Here is a 19,449-nt window from a genome sequence, read left to right on the forward strand (position 1 = left end):
GGAAGTGGCGCTGTGGCTCAAGTGGTAGAGTGCTAGCCTTGAGCTGAAGAGCTGAGGGACAGTGCCCAGGCCCAGAGTTCAGGCCCCACGACCAGACCCAAAAAAAAAAAAAAAAGAGTGTGACAAACAAACACAACCTGGCAATTCAGACAAACCAATGACATGAAAAGGCGGTAGTAAGAAATGGTCTATAGAGACCAGCAATGGTGCACCTAAATGTACCTTGATGGGTACTCTTGAGTCTGCACCAGGGATGCCTGCTGGCTGCTGAAAAGAGATGGTGGCTGGCACAGGGTTAGGGAGAAAGCTGTCAGGAGATGCTGCCTGTAGCCCTTTCTGTCAACCAACCACTTCCAGCAGGGCACAGCACCAACCATATCAAAGCTGCTGACTGGGTGATTATGGTCACTGATTATGGTCAGTATTACAAGTGGAGTCACACTTCACTGGACTTCTAGAAGCTGCTTTTTCTAGAAGTTTCTTTCCTCCCTAGAAGCAATTGGGCTGACTGACAGCTTCACCCTTAGGTGACTTCTAATCAAATTCCCAAGACTTTGTAAAACAGATACCAATGTTCATGAGACAATTCCTGGCACTAGGCAACATGCAGGCCTGCATGCCCCCGTTGAACTCCTAAAGCAGCCAAAGCAAACACAGAAATAAAATGCCACCTCTGTAGGAAGAAAAGCTGTGTCTGAAACTGACCACCTCAAATTATTTTGGCAGAAAAAAATGTGGGTCTTTTCCTATTCTTCATTTATTTTATTTCCTCTGGGCTAAACCAGACTGAAAATTGTTTTAGTTCATCCTAGGCCACATCAGTAACCCATCAATATGAGCGATACTTTCAAATTCATAACTTCTATCTTTCAGGATGGCTATTATTTATAGAGAACTGATGATTCTATGCCTCATCAATCTTCAGAGATGGCCATTCCAGCTGGTCCAACTTTGTAGGGTACAAGACTTCAACTTACCATTTCCCAAGATCACTGGTCCCTGATGTAGTTGCATCCCAGCAAGAAAAACCCATCTCTGCACTATGCCCCTCAACTCCAGATTCCCTGCTTCAACACCAGAAAAGAGCTGTCCTTCTTACCTGCCCTGCAAAGAGTCCACAGACACCAATGATGCACAGGATGTTGAACACTGCAGAGCCCACAATGGTGCCAACTCCTACATCGCCCTTGGTGATGAAGACCCCTGAAACACAGACTAGATGTCAGCCTGGCTCAAGTAGCCTAGCTATATCCTAGTGGGACTTGGTGACCTTTCCAAATACAGGATTATTCTCATGATCTACAAGGAAACAACTGAGGACTGGTGGGAGCTTCACAAAGGGAAAACTGATTTATGGGTCCTGGGTCTGGGTCAAGTTCAAATAGAAAAGAAGTATCACCTAACTAAGCCAACAGCACTGTGGAAGACTGATGCTCTGCTTAGGGCCCCCTGGTCTTCACTTGCTATCATGGCTGACAATCCCAGCTTGGGAGCCACTATCTCTACAGCCCTTTGCTTTAATGTAGGCAAAGGCTGAGATGTGTTCCCTTGCCCTCGTGAGGTTACCTACCTATGACTGAGGTAAACAGCTCTGGGGCTGAGCTGCCTGCTGCCATGAATGTAGCCCCTGCCACATCTTCACTGAGGTGCAGACGCTGTGGAAGAAAAAAAAGACAAAGCACAGGTGAGTTGGGATCCCAACGGGGAGTGCAGGTGAGCATGGTTCCTAAGGTCTCAATCCCTGAAAAATGAAGGGTCAGAGCTTCAGTGTGACCTGGGGCTTGGCTCCGATCTTCAGACCTTCTGAATTTCCTTCTCCTTCCAGAGCCCAGACACTCCTCTCCCCATCCTTCTTAGGCAGGATTCTGGAGGGGACGCATGGCTTTCAAGAGTCAGAGGCTCTGCTGAAGAAAGAGGAGTTCCCAAGTCCAAAGCATGATGGGGTGTTCTGGGAGAAGGAGTGAGGAGGCTGAAGCCACAGTGGATGGTAGGCACACTGTGACAGTGGGCGTTCACCTGTCCGACAGCAGAGCTGTGCTGTATCTTCAGTGTTGCCAGACACTATGATTTCAGAAGAGATAAGAACCCAAATTTGTGTACAGCATGTCATGATTTTTTATAACACCTTGATAACTTCAGGCTGAATAAAGCTTGTGGAAAGCAGTTTTGGAGCTTTCATTTTATGATGATTAAAAAGGTGGCTCTGGGGGAAGGTGTGCCTGTGGGGCTCCCTTCTGGTATTCACTCCCCGTATTTGACCTTCATATCTTGGGCAGCAGAGTCGGAGTGGAGTAGAAAGCCATCAAATGGCATCTCTGCTGAGGTGCCCACACGATGGACTCTCTGGATGACCCAGGTTGTTAGAGCAAAAGGTGATTTGCAAGAGGACAAGTAATAAACACTAGAAGCTGTTTAGTGTCTTTATGTTTTCTGTACTCCATCCTGACCTCGCATGTGAGTTTCTGGCTCTCGGTGAGCAGCCAGTTCCTTTCTTGTATCCCAGACAAGACCACTAGTCTGGAATGCCATCCTCCCTTTCCCACAGCACCTGCACCCCCTTGCTCAGCCATAGAGGGGCAACATGGCCTTGGGAAAGCTACTGGCTCAATGGACTGATGGACAATGGACTGATGGACAATGGACTGTGGGGCAAGGAGCGGCATGGAGCAAGAACCCCAATGGAGGAGAAGAATTTGATCTTGCATCCTGGGTTCCTCAGCTCTGCACTCAACAGCACAACTTCTCACAAGGAGTGAAGAAAACCAAACCCATAAGGTACCGAAAACCATGGCTCGGAGGGATGCTTGGATTATTCAGTCTTGTGGAGCAGAGGATAGTAAGGAAGATAGCCTGACACAGAGTTCAGATCTGTTGTGGCTGGTCTGCTGTGAGCCACAGTGGTGAGCTTTTCCCCTCCCCCCACCTAGGCTCCATAGCCTCTGAAGCTGACTCGTGTCCTATTGCTCTCTTCTTCATCCAGTCCATTTGTTGCTTTTCCCATGTCTCCTTCCATTCACTATCTCATCTCCAATTTCCTTGATCCTTGGCAATATCCTAGGGTCTTAGAATCAGCAGCTAGAGACTTTCTTGCCTCCACACTTCTAATGGCTATGGTATAGTCTGGGTAAGTCCTAGGCTGCTTCTCGGGCATGGAAGAATTCTTTACTCTCCAGCCTGACATACAGAGATCCAAGGAGTTAATAAAAGCCCTTGATCTGGGTCTGTAACTCCCAGGCTGGCCTCTAACCCACAAAACTCCTGACTCTGTCTCCTGGGTGCTGAGGTTATGGGAGTGTATTATCCAGCCATCACATTTATATTTTCTTGAAATGTTTGGTCAATAAGATCTTTCCTTCAAGCACCACTCCTCTGGTCCTTTCCCCTGTACAGGCCCTGCCATGCCACCCCCAGCATCATTAATCCCTTTGCGCGTTCACTTTCTAAGTTCCCATCACTTCATCCACCCTCTTAGTAGATAGCCATCTATATGTTTGTTAGCAAACGAACCACAAGGATACTAAGCTCTGAAGATGTTTGTAGTGTGCACATATAACCTATAAATCTTTTACATGTAAATCATCTCTAGATTACTTCCTATGTAAATAATTGCTATACTGGTAGCAAATAATGACAAGAAAGAAGTATGTACATATTTAGTTCAGGTGGAACTTTAAAAAAAATACTTCCAATCTAAGGTTGAATGCTCAGATACAAGACTTACTACATAGAGAGGCAATGATATCATTCTAGAGCCTGCCAATCCTTAAATGGAAAGAACAATACTGTATTTTGGTTTCCTCCACAGCCTTTGGCACAGAGCTGGGCCTAAGCAGAGCCTAGCTTAGTATTTACTGCTTGGAAAGACCTACTGCTGCCCTGGAGACTTTATCATGGCTTCAGAGCTTTCTTGCTCTTCCCATCTGATTTCACCTTTGGTCCATAAGCTTCTGCTTATGCCCCAGGAACGAATGCTGTGGTTTCACCCTTGGTGAGCTTTTGTTGGTTTTTCTTCAATGCCCTCCCTTCCTTCCTCCCTTTCTCCCTCCCCCTGCCGCCTTTGCCTCTATTCACCCTGGACATAGGATTTCCCAATGTGCTAGACATCTTTGTATGTCTCATGAAGAAACCTCCTTATGTTTGGTTGGGGTTTCACACAGGGAAAAGGGCAAATTGAGGTCTGGGCAGGTGAAGTGGGTGGTGTGGAGTAGGGACTTTGTTAACGCCAGGGCGTGGCATGTGCTTTCAGGATCACCATGACATTGGTCCTCTTCTTTCTTCCTTTTCCTTCACTTGCTTCCCACCAACCTCACTATTGTAAATGACTCTAAAGGATTGGAAACTAAGAATGTATCCCTAGCTATGATGTGTTGAATAATGTAGCTTTCTTTCCCAAATCATGATTCACAAAAGCTGAAAACAATTTCCCTTTGAGCTTTCTCCCTTCCTCGGCTTTTGTCCCCCCAAGGAACCACAGTATCGTGTCAGCAGGCAGAGATAGGGACAGCACAAGGATAAGCTCATCTCTGTGGAGCAGAGGGGCAGGAAAGCATGGAGGGTAGAGCTCAGGCTGACAGGTTCAGATCATGATTCCTCCCCTAACTAGTTGGGTGATCTTGGAGCAAGTTTTCTCAAAGTCTCTAGGCTCTGGTTTCTCTGTTCCTACAGATCTATTCACAATAGTCAGCTATGGAATCAACCAAGGTGTCCAACCAATAAATGGCTAAAGAAAATATGGTGTCTATATAATGTATATGTGTATGTGTGTATAGATATTTAGTACCATGGTGTATTACTCAGCCATATAAATGGAAGCTATGTTGTTTGTAAGGAAATGGATGCAATTCAAGCTCATCATGTGGAGTAAGCTAAGTTCAAAAAAGCCAAACATCAAAGGTTTTTACTCATTTGTGGAATTTTGACTTAAATGATGATGAGGAGGAGGGGGAGGATGAAAATAATAATGGGGCATGAATGTAAAAGGGGGACTGTTTGGGGCAGAAATCAGCATATTATTGTGGAGTGATAATTTATAAATACCAAAACAGTAAACAAACAAAAACAACCTTCCAGAATGTAGAAGAAATGGCTTAAGTTAGTGATTCTTCAAGTGTGATTTCCAAGTAAGAATCCTTGCCATCACCTGGGAACGTTTTAGAAATGTAACTTCTAGCCATTTTCCTCCTTGTTCCCTAAGATCTACTGAACCAGACCCTGAAGGGAGGAGGATGGGAAGGAGATGCTGTCCAAGATTTGAGGATCAGTGACATACTAAAACGAGAGACCCAGATGGGAGCTCTGTCTGGGAGACACGTTCTCTGCTAACTAGGATGCCGAATGAACAATAAATGAATCATAAATTTAAATCTTGAAGATAAATCATAACATGCCTCAGAATAGATGGAGAGATGAAAGAGAATGAGAGAGTTCTTAGATAGGGTAAATATGTTTTGATGAATGAGATTCAACATGTTCTTTGGCTTAGTGTTCACTGTGATGATCTGTGATCTAGACACTTTCCTGGATCTCTGTGCCCAGTTCTTTTACCTTAGTGCCTTTTGGGTTTCCTCATGAACCTTGTCTGTAACATATACAGAGAGGAGTCTTGAGGGAAGTGTGTGGTGTCACAGGATTCTTATCTTGAGACAGTTCAGAAAGCAGAAGGAAATGGAGGACAGGAAGATAGAGGAAGAAAAAGACATAAGAAATGGCAAGATCTAAAAGAGGAAAAGAAAGTGGGGAAGCAAAACACAAAGGCAGATGGCCCTTCCTGAGGGCTCTAATCTGTAAATTCAACCAATGATGGCTGATAAACATTGGATAAAACTGTGTCTGTACTAAACATGCCTAATTTTTTTGGGGGGGTCAGTTGTGGGGCTTGAACTCTGGGCTTGGGAACTGTCCCTGAGCTCTTCAGCTCAAGTCAAGTGCTCTACCACTTGAGCCACAGCGCCACTTCTGTTTTTCTGGTGGTTTATTGGAGATAAGAGTCTCACAGACTTTCCTGCCTGAGCTGGCTTTGAACTGTGATGCTCAGATCTCAGCCTCCTTAGTAGCTAGGATGATAGGTGTGAGCCACCAGCACCCAGCTCCAAATTTTTGTCTTGAAAATTTTTGTTATTATTTCATAAGCAACATAGTTTGGCAGCTATCTTTACAGCATATGTATAGCATTTGATATTACATGTAATCTAGAGATGATTTAAGGTATAGAGGAGATATTTGGAGTGCATGAAAATATGACTCCATTTTCCAAAAGGGAATTGAGTGGCCCCAGGTTATGGTATTCCCCAGGTCCCTTGGGGACACTTTGGGACAATTCTAGCACCAGTTATGGCTAAATGCAGCAGGAAAAGCTGGCTGGTTAAAGTCTGATGATCTGTTGATATTATGGAATGCTAAAGAGACTGAGCTTTTTATGTTAATATTGTCCTCTTTCACACATGCAGGTGTCTGGCATCTAAGTCTCACCAGGATTTCAGCAAGGAGGCTGGAATCCAATCACAGCACAGCACCCATCCCAGGGCTTATCCAGACACACAGGGAATACAAGGGACATACCTCACAGATCTTTTCCAAGGAGGGGACGAAGAAGTCATCGCACACAATGGCCAGTGCGTAGAACATGTACATGGCCTAGAAGAGAGGAGAAAAGAAAGAGGTAAGGTCAGGCAGAGCTGAGGGGCTGAGGGTCTGGTCAGCCTCTGCTTCATCGATGTTCTTTGTTCTCACGAATGTACCCTCAGACTCACAGCAAGTAGAAAGTCTTTGCAATCCTGCAAGACCTGATGTGAACTGGCCTCAGCTTCCTTTCTACCTCACTGCTGGCCATTGGCCTCTTGTCCTCATCCTCTTTCTCCACAGCATGCCATGGATGGCTGTTTCAGGACCCTGGAACTTGCTGTTCCTGAACACTTCCATTCAGTATTTCAACGACCAACTCCGTGTTCCCCTCAGTTTCCCCCTCAAATGTCAACCTAACAGCCCACTTACCCCTTTTCATCTGCCCCCACTCATTATAATTGATACTATATTAGGTTAATTTATCTGTTGAACTCCCCCATGAGAAATTTATAAGGACATTGAATTTATCTTATAATTATTGCCATATCTCCAGAAGTTGGTACAGGATTGGTGCCTCATAGGTAGTCTGAAATGAAGGAGAATAAACAGATGAACATTTCCAAACTGAGTTGCTTATTATCCTGATCCCTGCAGGGCTGACTTTGCAAACCTGTTTCTACATCTTGGTCAACTATAACCAGGCTAGCTCCTAGAAGTCTACCTTCTAGACAGAAATTACTTTACCTTATCTAACCTCATGTTTCCTACACAAGAAATGAAATATCATTTGTTGGCTGAGTACCCAACATTAATTCCCACTTTATTTTTCTTTGCCAGTCCTGAGGCTTGAACTCAGAACCTGGGCACTATGGTAGAGTTTCTTTTGCTTAAGGCTAGCCTCTACCACATGAACCATAGCACCACTTCTGGCCTTTTCTGTTTATGTGGTACTGAGGAATCAAACCCAGGGCTTCATGGATGCCAGGCAAGCTCTCTACCACTAAGCCACATTCCCAACCTTTCCCATTCCTTTTTAAGGGAACCCCATTCCCTCCACTTATTTTCAATGTTTGTGTTGACAAAAGGAGCCATTCCTCACCCTATGTTGCTACATTTGGACAGGAAACTTGGGCTCTAGCTGCCACTGGCAGTCATACTGGAGGAAATTGGACTTGGGATGAAGTTAACCCTGAGTTGGAAAGCACTTGAGTCCTTAATGGGATCACTGAGTCATTTGCCATATATTACTAGAGTCCACTCTGTCTCGGGACTCTCTCAAATATTACAAGCATTGCTGAGGCCATGTTGATTTGGAGTTTCCCAATTACTTGTAGCCTAAAGCATCTACAATGGCTCAATTTCCAACAACCTCAATGAGTTGAGTTGTGGTTCAATGAATCTCCCCATCTTTTCCTGTTGAGAACAGGACTGCTCCACAACGTGGAGTCCTCGATCCTCTCACCCCTGCTCCTCATCATAAGACACAGGTTAGCTACCAGAATTTATTCTGTCTTATAATGGTAGGAGAATAGAAAGTCTGATTATGGGGCTATGTAGAGATTAATAGAGAAGATATGAGAGAGGGCCTTTTTTCCTATTTAAACACTTCTCTCAGGTTTAGAGACGTTGGAGCCAGTTGTCCTACAAAAAGAACTCACCTGAGAATACTGCACACATGCATGCATACACACACACGCACACACAAACACCTACCAACATTATGTGACACCAAACCCAGTTCAATCTGAAACCAAGTAAACTTTCCAATTTCATGAGCCTTGTATACTTAGGCTGTTTTGGGTTGAGTTTCTGTCACTCAAGAATTGTCTTTCACAAAGCCTTCTGTAGCAACCTAAGTATAAAATGGTCTCAAGCTTTTGACTGTTGACTATTGAACTAATTTAGTCCCCTTTTTAGTCCTCTGTATACGTGTGTGTGTGCATTCACACACATGCACACACATAAACATTTGTCTTTTCTGCCTGATTCTAAGATTCTAAAGTACAATCTAACACTTCTGATTCTTGGAAACACCAGACAAATGCACAAATACATATTTATTCCCAAGCTGCTGGCTATGTAAAATTATCAGAAGTTAATAAAGTATACCATAGGGATGAGTTTTATAAACTGATTCATTGTCCAATGTAACAATATTAAAAGGGTTGAGGAACATCCACATTTTCATAAAAAATACATTCATAGTACATTGCTAAGTCAAAAGTGTTAAAAATAGTAATGTATATCTTTTGTTACATTTTCTAGGCATATGTGTTCTGTCTATATGCATATATACATAGAGTTTGTAAAGCCATTCATCACAGTAATAGCAATGGTTTCTCCATTGGTGTGACTCCTTTGAAAAATTATTATTCATATTTTCTATCTTTCCACTCTGAACTTGTCTTTTTGTGTGATTTTCTATGTAGGTAGTTGGTGTGTAGGTGTAAAGACCCTATTATATTTCTCTAACCTCTGAGGATCTGGTAAGATGGACATACAGAGAAATCTTTAAAAATAACTTTTTATTGATTGACATATTAATAATCTGTACAAAATTATTTGCCTTTGTTGTTTTTAGAAGATTTCAATTTAAAAATAATTAATGCTGTATTTTACAGCCTGGTGGATAAGCCAGAAAAATCATATCCAAATTGTAATGGATTCAAACCCTCTTTTGCTATGTGACTTGGCTGATCCAATAATATGCAGGTCTTAACATTATCCTTGAAAGGACATCCAAATTCAGTAATTGAAACACAGAACTGCACATCTGTGGATTAACCAAGATCTAAATAAGCTGTCCATCACTGACATATTCAACTCACTGAAGCAGCCAGCACTGCTTAGAAGTCCATAAAACCATCTCACCCGGACCATGTTCCTATATTAAGTATTGATCTTGTTTCAAGGCAAGAAGCACCATCTAACACACTGTAATATCAATGCTTGGATTGGTATGAAGAATAAGTAAAAATACAGCAGAAATGGACTGAACTCTTAGTGCTTTTCAGGGTGATAGCTATGGAAAGCCACATTGGTTTGTATGCATAAGGCAGGGAGAGGCAGGGAAGCTTGCTATCAACCAGACACCCTGTGAGACAAATCACCTCTGGAGACTCTCTGAAAGGCCTGCAAGGCAGTAGGGCTCCTTGCCGGCGGAAGGGATGTCCCTGGCATCTGAGAGCAGGCTTGCCTCTGTGGTTATCATACCCCCACGATAAATCTCTCCCATATTATTCACTGGAAAACAACTTCTTATTAGAAAAAGAAATACGCAAACCAAAAAATACACAAGTAAATAGAACAAAGGAGCAAAACAAAGGTACAAAGTCCAAATATAGGATATAGGATACAGAGAGCCTACTGGAAGTGATGGCACTGTCAGTACAACTGGCACAAGTATTCATTTATTTTTTGAAGTAAGGCAGTTTTCAGATTCATTTGACTATTCCTGTATTTCAGAAGGATATGATTATATCATAGCTAATAATGATATTGCATTTGCTACTGTTGGTTATGAGAAACTCCATGCATGTACTTGGTACTTTGTAAGGAATATCTCACTTAATTATCACCACAGAAAATCCCTTGATGTATGCTAATAAAAATATAAAAACATGTTTGAACTGGCCCCAACCCTTGGGTACCCAAAAGGTGTTACAGTGTAATCTGGAATCCAAGCTCTACGACAGCAACCAAAATGATGGAGACCATGGAGGATCTTCTCCAGAAATGACAAGTGATGCAGGTTTAGAGAAAGGGTCTTCTGAGGTAGATGTCAGTGGTTCAACCCTGTAATCTTAGCTACTCAGGAGGCTGAGATCTGAGGACTGTGGAGCCAGCCAGGGCAGGAAAGTCTGTAAGACTCTTATCTACAATTAACCATTCAAAACCCAGAAATGGCTCTGTAGCTCAAGTGGTAGAGCATAGCTTTGAGCACAAAGTGGCAAAGGAACAGCGTCCAGGCCATAAGGTCAAGCCCCAGCCCCACAAATGACAAAAGAAAAAGAAGAAAAGAAAAGGGCTCTTCTGGAGTTTTACTTCAAGTTTCATAACTACTAGAGCTTCTCTTTCCCCCGTGGGAATCTGTACTTTGGCAATCTGTTCTTGTGAAGCCTGGTGTGTCATATTTCTCAAAAGACCCTGTCCCTGATCAGCTGGCATAGGATGTTTCATATGAGGTGAATGGATCCCAGTATACTATTCACAGAGTATCTGATGATATATCTGGAATCTTACAAAAGAAATGCCTAAGTAGTTTTGGCTGGGCACAAATAGCTGCTGAAAGAGATGTAGCCTGGAGCCTTGGGGGAAGCCCAGGATAGGTGCAGGATCTCACAGCAAGTCCTGGCTTGATGCTTCTGAACTGTATGACTTCGAATGATTCTTCTCACCTCATTTAGCCCTCAACATGAGGCGAATCAGTGTTCTCTCTAGTGAGCTTACAAGGCTGTTGTGAGCAGAACATGGTAATAAATGGGCAAAGGGGCTTGAACACAGCAGAACACCACACCTCACACATAATGATTATTGTTGCAACAATAATGTCATGGGGATCTGCCTAAGCTAGCCTGTCAGCAAAAAAAAAAAAAAAGACATGTGAAGCAGATCTGAGTCACCGAAGTTGTCCCTGCCAAGGCTATAAGAGATCAGGTGAGAAACATTCAGTGAATTCTCTAACCTAGGGTAAGCTCAGTTCAAGTTCAAGCCAACTAATGGCTTACTGTTGTATGTCATGGAGGTTGTGAAGCCATGTGCTGCATAGCACTACTGTGGCAATATGTTCACTGTATCCTTTGATGTACAGGTAACAGATACAGCCAAGATAAAATATCAACAACTGTAGTGAAAACAACAAAAATGAGTAACTTCAGGAGAGCAGACTTGAAAAATTCCTAGGAGACAAGACAACAGAACAGAATTTCCAGGTCAGCCTAGACCTTGGACTCTCTTATCTGCAGAAATAATATTTATATGCTTAAAGATGCACAATTCCAAGAAAAAAGATGCTATTCTAAGGAAGTCACAGCTTTGGGATTAAAAATTATATACTTATTCATTCACCAGCTGGGCACTGGTGACTCACGCCTTGAACAAAAGAAGCTTAGGGACAAGCCCAGGGTTCAAGCGCTAGGACTGGAACAAAAAATTTTAAAAAATAATGGGGATACCAACTCCAGAGGCACTGGTTGGTGGGAAGTCTGAGACTTAAAAAGTCACTGTCCTGGGATAATGAAGAATGACTTAATTTCCAGTTGGGAATATCCAAGGTAAGTAACTGCTCCTAGAAAAAAGCACCTGTGAAGATCCTAAGATAGACAACTTGGTTACCTATACATTAGCCCTTCACTTTTTTAAAATAAGTTTTTTTATTGTGAAAATACTGTACAGAGGGGTTACAGTTACATGAGCAAGGCCTGTATCCCTATTTAAACATTTTGTTTTTTCCCTTCCCCTCCCCAAATTATACCGACATCAAATACAGTGTTCCTTCCCCACGGTATAACCCCTGTTTTCACTGTATTTGATAGCCATTCACTTTTGCCATGTGAATACAACTCCATTGCTGCTCTGATTAACATTATCTTTAGCTTTACAAGCCTCTCTGGAACTAGTCATGGTCATGTGGCACCAGTTGGCCAATGAGAATAAGGCACAGTTCCAACTTAATATCCTTCTTTCTGCCTTGAACTTTAACTTAATGTTTGAAAGGCAGTAGCTACTATATGACCACGAGTGAGACAGAAAGCTTAAGAAATAGACTCCAACATACTAAGAGTGTCCAGTATTCAAGGACACCAGTCTCCATTTGAACTAATTTTCAAAATCCCCCTGTGCTTATTATGTAAGAGAAGGAATCCTCTATCTGTTTTAGTAGTAGTTGAAGTTTATAAGCCTGAAGCCATGAGTCCCTCACAGATATGGGGCACAGAGGAAATTCTATTGAGCAGGAGTAGTGAAGGAGGCCAGAGAAGCCTTCATAGAAGTGGAAACTGAATAGGGATGTTGTAAGATAAATGGTCCAATAGTTCTCATCAGGTAATTTCAAAGGTTGATTGTGACAAATAAAACTGAAGAACTTTGGTGACAGTGCTTAAAATACAAAATATGTAGGGTAACAAGAAATCATTGTGGCCTGTGGCTTAATGGAGGTGAACAGGCTCTAGCTGAAATGTCGTTAAGACATAAGTGCTTCTGAATCGTGAGGGCAAATGGATTTGAGCAGCCCCACGTTAACCTGCTGTTTTATGGGTCATCTACAGTCAGCAGTTTTGACAGATAATTTCTTTTTACTACATCATCTGCACTCCTGTCTCTGTCTTTAATTTCAATGAAGGTATAGCTGGAGAAGCATGTCCTAGGGAATACAACGCTGGCCTGAATGCCAATTGTTTGAAATCTCTCAGGGAATATGGTTTGAATATTTTTTTTTAAATAGAGATCTTTTTCCTTCTCTGTTTCAGTTTCAAGTGATCATATGATTAGGCTGAGAAAAAGGAACTTATTATTTTTAACGCATTCCTTCTCATTACAGGCTCTATGTATCATGGCCCATAAGACCAAAGCAGAAATCAATGCATGTTTGCTCTTGGGTTTTGCTACGTCTGTGGACATCACTCGTCTGGAAATACTCACCAACTCTAGTTACCAAAGAGCGCCAAGCTTCGCTTCACAGCCTAGAGAAAGCTTTCTGAACAGGAGGACTGGAGGAGGGAAGCTGAAAGGGCAATACCTGATGCCTAGCATGTTCTTCAGGCTTTATTCATTTAGAATTCATGAATTATCCAGTGGGGGAATCTGCCTCTGCTTCTCTGAAGACTTTCACCAAATCTTTTAGCAGGGTCAAGAGCCAGTGGGAAATGACCCTCTTTAGAGTCCTCAACTAATAGGAGTGACCAATAGGAGTCGGGGAGCAGTGCCCAGCCCCCTTGTACTACAGCTGGGATAACTATGCTTCCTCCACGTTCTCTGGCAGATGAAGTTCCACATGCCTAGAGGGCTGCCCACCGTGTACGAGCCTTTCATTTGCACCCTTCCTGTCTCTGTCCCACTTGCTACTCCTCTACAGATAGCACAGAAAGCCACAGAAAGTCCTTTTCTCTGGTCTGCTTCTGTGAGAACCCAAATTAATACGAGTGAAATGAATTAAAGAAGATTGTGGAGTGGGAATGAAATACAGTTAGAAATTAAGATGTAAGGTGTGCCGTTCTCATCGATAACTGTCTTTCTAAAGTTCAGGGGACTCCCTCCTGAGTTCCACCCCACAGTCATTAAGTCAGTTGACAAGGTCTCTGGAGTCAGTACCAGTCTTATAGGGACTCAAACTCTAAATGAAAGAAGTGCACGTTAATGAAGCTGTGCCATTAGCACAAATCCTATGATTATTTTACCCTAAAGGGGTTTCATGATGCCCAGAGGTGAGATAGTTCAGTGGCAGAGCACTTACCTAGAAAGCACAGCCTTTGGTTCAATTCCCAGCATACACATAAATAAATGTTCAGTTGTGTCCACTGCTGTTCAGTGTTCTTGGAGGTGACCACACTGGGAGCCATTGTTTTAGAACCTTACAAAGAAGAGGAGGTATTGCAAAGAAGGCTATCTCTGGGAAGGTATTTTAGCAAAGAAAGAACCTTTAGATACCTCCTTTTATTCTTTAGCTTCTATTTCTTTTCCTTTCTCAGTGTGCCTTGTATACACTGTCCACTCCCTGAACTATTGGCTCCTGTGTCTTTGTGGAAGTCATTTATTTTTCCCTGCCGTCAGAGTCCCCGGTAATCATTGCCATGTCCCCTTGATAAGCAGTGAAGGAAGGTCTGGAGACAGCTGTGCTGGTGCTGTGCTGATATGGGTGCTCCATGTGTGTCAGGTATACCTCTCCCCATTTTGACTCCTAATCTGCGAGGTGTCATTTAGCTTCACATTGGAATCTGAGGCACAGGGAAGTTCATGAACCTGGTGCAGACAAGGTTTGAACTAAGGTGACCTTGAGTCAGAATTCTGACCACTATGACTCAGAAGGAGGATAGTCTATCTTCTAGTGGAAGTAAATATACTCCTAACACCTGTATCAGATTTCAACTGCTCTTCTGTGGGGATTACTTTTTAAATTTTTATTTATTTTTGTTGGTCGTGAGGCCTGAACTCTGGGCCTGGGCTCTGTCCCTAGGCAGTTCAGCTCAAGTCTAGCACTCTACTGCTTGAGCCACAGTACCACATTTCAACTTTTCACTGCTTATGTGGTGCTGAGGAATTGAACCCAGGGCCTCATGCATACAAGGCAAGCACTCTACCACTAAGCCACCTTCCCAGCCCCATGGAGATTCTATCTATCTATCTATCTATCTATCTATCTATCTATCTATCTATCTATCTATCTATCTATCTATCTATCTATCTATCACCAGTCCTGGGCTTGAAGCTGGGTCTATCTATCTATCTATCTATCTATCTATCTATCTATCTATCTATCTATCTATCTATCTATCACCAGTCCTGGGCTTGAAGCTGGGTCTGGGCGCTGTCCCTGAGCTCTTCAGCTCAAGGCTAGTGCTTTACCACTTGATCCTCAGCGCCACTTGTGGCTTTCTCTGCTTATGTGGTGCTAAGGAATGGAACCCAAGGCCTCATGCATGCAAGGTAAGCACTCTACCACTGAGCCAGCTTCCCAGCCCCTGGAGATTACTTTTAGATGGAAGTTTTTAACCTAGGTCCATAAGCCCCTAAACTCAAGGAACATTTAGAAAGATTTTATTTAAATAGGGATACAGATTGACCCATTGCAACAATGAGATGTACAAGACGCTATGTCAAAAAACGAATTTTACAATTTAGGCGGGGGGGGGGGTGTGGGGTATGGAGGTGTAGCTGAGGAGGTGGGAGGGAAGGGATGGTAGGGGAAAAACAAAGGAGGCAACAATGCTGGATAAAAAATGTACACATTACCTTTCTCATGTAACTGTAACCCCTTTGTAGGGAATTTTTACAATATAAAAGTTAATAAAAAAGAAAGCTTTGCACAGTTTGTTGATCTGAATGAGAACACATCATTGCTACTCTTACCATTGGTTAATTTTATTTTATTGGCTGAGACAATATTTGTGCTTCTTTATGAGATAAAATGTGATTGCTTTAGTTTTTAAATGTGATTGCTTTTTAAAGTAATTTTTATTGTTATTATAAAAAGGATGTGGAGAGGGGTTAAAGCTATGTAAGTCAGGTAATGAGCACATTTCTTTTTGGATGGTCTTGCCCCTTCCCTTGCTCTCTCCCAATTCTCGCCCTTTCATCCCCACCCACAAATTGTATAATTCATTTTCAACGTAGTGTCTAGTGAGTACTACTGCTGCATTTGTTCACCCTTTATCTTTTTCTATTGCTGTTCTTTCACTGGGGACTGAACTCCAGACCTGTCATATGCTATGCAAGCACTGCTCTATATTCCAACTCACAATGTGTCTTTTTGATTCCTATATCCATTGGGTAAAGATTAGGCAGGATATTTTGCATATTCACCATCTTAAACCTCCATCAGTTCTTTTTGTTGAATGTAGTCAAAATCCTCCTCTCTTCTAACTATATTGAGACACACAATGCATCACTGTTAGTGCTATTTACTCTGCTGTACAATTTTTATCACTAACTTCTAGTTGGAATTCCTCTATAAATATGGGCAACAAGTAATAATGGTACTGGTAAGATTTAGGACTACCTCCTCAATGGAAATCAAAGATCTTTTATATCACACTTTGGGAGTAGCAGAGACTTTGAAGTATTACTTACAGCCATCACTACTTCATAAGTAGGAAATGACAAGACTCAATGCCAGATCTTCTATTTTCTTAACAAAAGATCATGTGTGCCACTATATCACCATGTCACTTAATATTTACTAGAGTCACTGGGAAATTCACAGACAGAAGATACCACTAGAACCACCTCTAGAAGCTTGAATTCACAGGTCTGGGCTGGGACTCAGGAAGCTACATTTCCAACCCAAACCAGGTGGTTCTGATGCTACTGGTCCAAGGGAACACACTAAGAGGGACTCCTGTGTGTCTAGTAACTACAAATAAGAAATACTGCAAAAACTAAACAGGACATCTTGAAGAAGTCAAGTTCAGAATAGTGGAAGAGAACAGCTAGTGGTACTTGATTAGGTCCAGCAGGAAACAAAAGCCAGTTCTAAGAAGTTTGAATAAAGACATTATTTTTAACTGAAGACATGTTAACAATGGGCTTGTTTCCAGCAGCAGAGTCAAAGTGTGGAAAATCAACAATGACTCTTCACACACCTAGAATCTCAAAATGGTGGAGAACAGTTACCTCTCTCTGACACAAGGAGGGGAATAGAGTTTCTACAGCTTGGTGAGGGTGGGGAAGGATTGCTGAACAGGTGGACAATCACAAAGGAAGAAAAGAGGCCGAACTGATGCTAAATCCTGGAGGTAGTAGGATCAAGTGAAAGACCCATTCTCTCTCCTATCACCCTCCCCTCTCCTGATTTGTCTTTCATTGATTGAGGTGGAACTATAGGAACAGGAGCCTTGAAAAAAGTCTTTCGAGACTGATTTTCTAGTGCAGGAAAGAAAGAAAAGAATAAAGAATGGAGAAGTGATATAGCAGAAAAGACCACCAGGAAGCTTGGGGAAGAAGAGAAAGAAGAGGAGGCACAGAGGAAAAAAGAGGGCCTTTGAAGGGGAGGATGAGGATTGAGATATAACTCACAACATATCCACAAAGATATGAGTCCTTATTTACTTCATCACCTTTCTAGCTCATTCTAGCTAGGAAAGAGGAATCAACTTTCTTACTGCAGAAGAGCACCTCACACTGAGGAATTACTCTCCTCAGGCCAATAGTCCATGAAAATGAAAAGTGCAAAGGTTTAGGATACTTTCAAACACTTCTGCATCCTCAGGCCTAGAGTGCCTGATACTCTGCAAGACAGAGTGTCATTTTAAGGCTAAAAGACCAATTTCTTCCTTCCTTCCTTCCTTTCTTTTTTCTTTCTTTCATTCTTTCTTTCTTTTTCTCTCTCTCTTTCTCTCTTTCTTTCTTATCGGTCATGGTGCTTGAACTCTGGGCTTGGGTGCTGTCCCTAAGCTCTTCAGTTCAAAGTGAGCGCTCTACCACTTGAGCCACAGCATCACTTCCAGTTTTCTGGTGGTTAACTGGAGATAACAGTCTCATGGACTTTCCTTACCTGGGCTGTCTTTGAACCGTGATCCTCAGATCTCAGCTTCCTGAATAGCTAGGATTATAGGCATGAGCCACCAGCACCTGGCTAAGACCAATTTCTTAATAAGGATTTCATTAATAACCCAAGTTGAGCCTTTCCAAGGAAAGACATGATATGGAAGTAATTTTCTTGCTAGAGTTAGCACTAAATCTATTACACTACATGGTTCATTTGAAAGATGGCAGGCTGGTTAAAGATACCAAGATACTTGCATTCTTGCCTTCCTGTCTCCCCCCCCTGCCCCCCCCCGCTGTCTCTACAAACATGGTCGAGGGAGGTAGAGACTCAAGGCAGTCAGATAACATCAAACAGTGGAACTGCAGGCCAATCAAGGCTGAGTAACCAAAAACAGAACAGGCCTGAGACCCAAGCACTTTAAGACAGCCTGGCAATCTGGTGCCTCTTCATACCCATATACTTTACATATTTTTTAACACTGACTCTATGAAGGACGGGGGGCGGGGCAAAACTCATCATCTATTAATGAAAGTATATATAAAAATAAAGGCATTTGGTAATTCATTTTCACTGGTACAAAGATAGTCAATATTCTGAAGAATATTTCCCATCATTCTGTATTTATTACTGCTTTTCATATTCTTGTACTTTTCTAAAGTTGAGAATGTCTTGTTGATAAATTAAAAGTTTTGATATTTAACATTTAGGTGGAAAACTACATTTTATTGGATGTTGGTAAATACTATATACTATTAGATTTGAAAACCTTAGCTGGATGGAATGAGGTGATCACTTACCAAATGCATATGATAGGAATAGGTAGATGGGGGCAAAGAGCACGAAGATGCTTCTTATACTTACTTTAGATAGTTATTTACTTCAGGTACAAAGGGATCAGTTATTTACCTTCAGTGGTATCAGGATTGTTTGTTTGGAAGTTCAAGGTAAGTGGTATCATCTTTCCAGTTAATTACAGCAATGAGTGCATGCCTGGTAGACTCACACCCTGAATCACCTTAGGCAACACATGTGGGGGCCACAACAACCTTCTCAAGGAGGGACCATCACCTAACTATGCATCCTTACTGTGTCATACTGGCAGAACCGACCCAGTCCCAAAGGATGAGCTCCTGGAGTATAAGGAGGTTTTGTCATAGTGGTGGTGGGCTACAATGAGTCATCTCAGGGCTTCTAACTGGATCCTTCCTGTGATGAATGTAAAGGGTCAGCACACTGGATCATTGTGGGCAGAGAGCCAGTTTGAGGTTGTGTGTAAATGAACAAAGCCAACAGGCTCAAGTGGGATTTAAAGTCTGACTTTTATTTTACTGCTTAAGAACTAGTAGAGCTAGCTAAGCCATACCAAAGCTTCAACTTCACCCTTCAATGACAATCCATTAAAATAATTACCAGATGATTACTATGGATTTTTTAAACTAGAAGATTCAAAATCTCTTTTGTCAGACAATTAGCTTGGCTGGGCACACAGGCTCCTTCTGTCTAGCTGATGTAGGCTGGTTTCAATTGAGGGGTAGTCCAGGGAAAATGGTTCCTCAGTACAAATGTCTGGTAGTCTTAATCTGTTCTTCTTGCAATCTGTTTGCCTGCAGTGTACCCTTAAAAAAGCAATCGGGGCTCAAGAGAAAGATGTTTTGAGTAGATTGCTATACTCAAAACCTCTGTTGTCA

At 42.3% G+C, this 19,449-nt stretch overlaps 1 protein-coding gene across 1 annotated transcript in view; it reads right to left on the reverse strand.

The window, feature by feature from the left end:
* The window catches only part of Slc24a3 (solute carrier family 24 (sodium/potassium/calcium exchanger), member 3), a 411,501-nt gene that overhangs the window by 122,526 nt on the left and 269,526 nt on the right, over positions 1–19,449 (reverse strand). The window contains exons 3-5 of the mRNA XM_013027028.1: positions 6,559–6,633; positions 1,571–1,655; positions 1,100–1,203 (exon numbers count right to left, since the gene is read on the reverse strand). Coding sequence (XP_012882482.1) covers positions 1,100–1,203; positions 1,571–1,655; positions 6,559–6,633 — 264 coding nt within the window. The remainder of the gene's footprint in view (positions 1–1,099; positions 1,204–1,570; positions 1,656–6,558; positions 6,634–19,449) is intronic.

The sequence above is a fragment of the Dipodomys ordii genome, unplaced genomic scaffold (assembly GCF_000151885.1).
Source record: "Dipodomys ordii isolate 6190 unplaced genomic scaffold, Dord_2.0 Scaffold99, whole genome shotgun sequence".
NCBI classification, from domain to species: Eukaryota; Metazoa; Chordata; class Mammalia; order Rodentia; family Heteromyidae; genus Dipodomys; species Dipodomys ordii.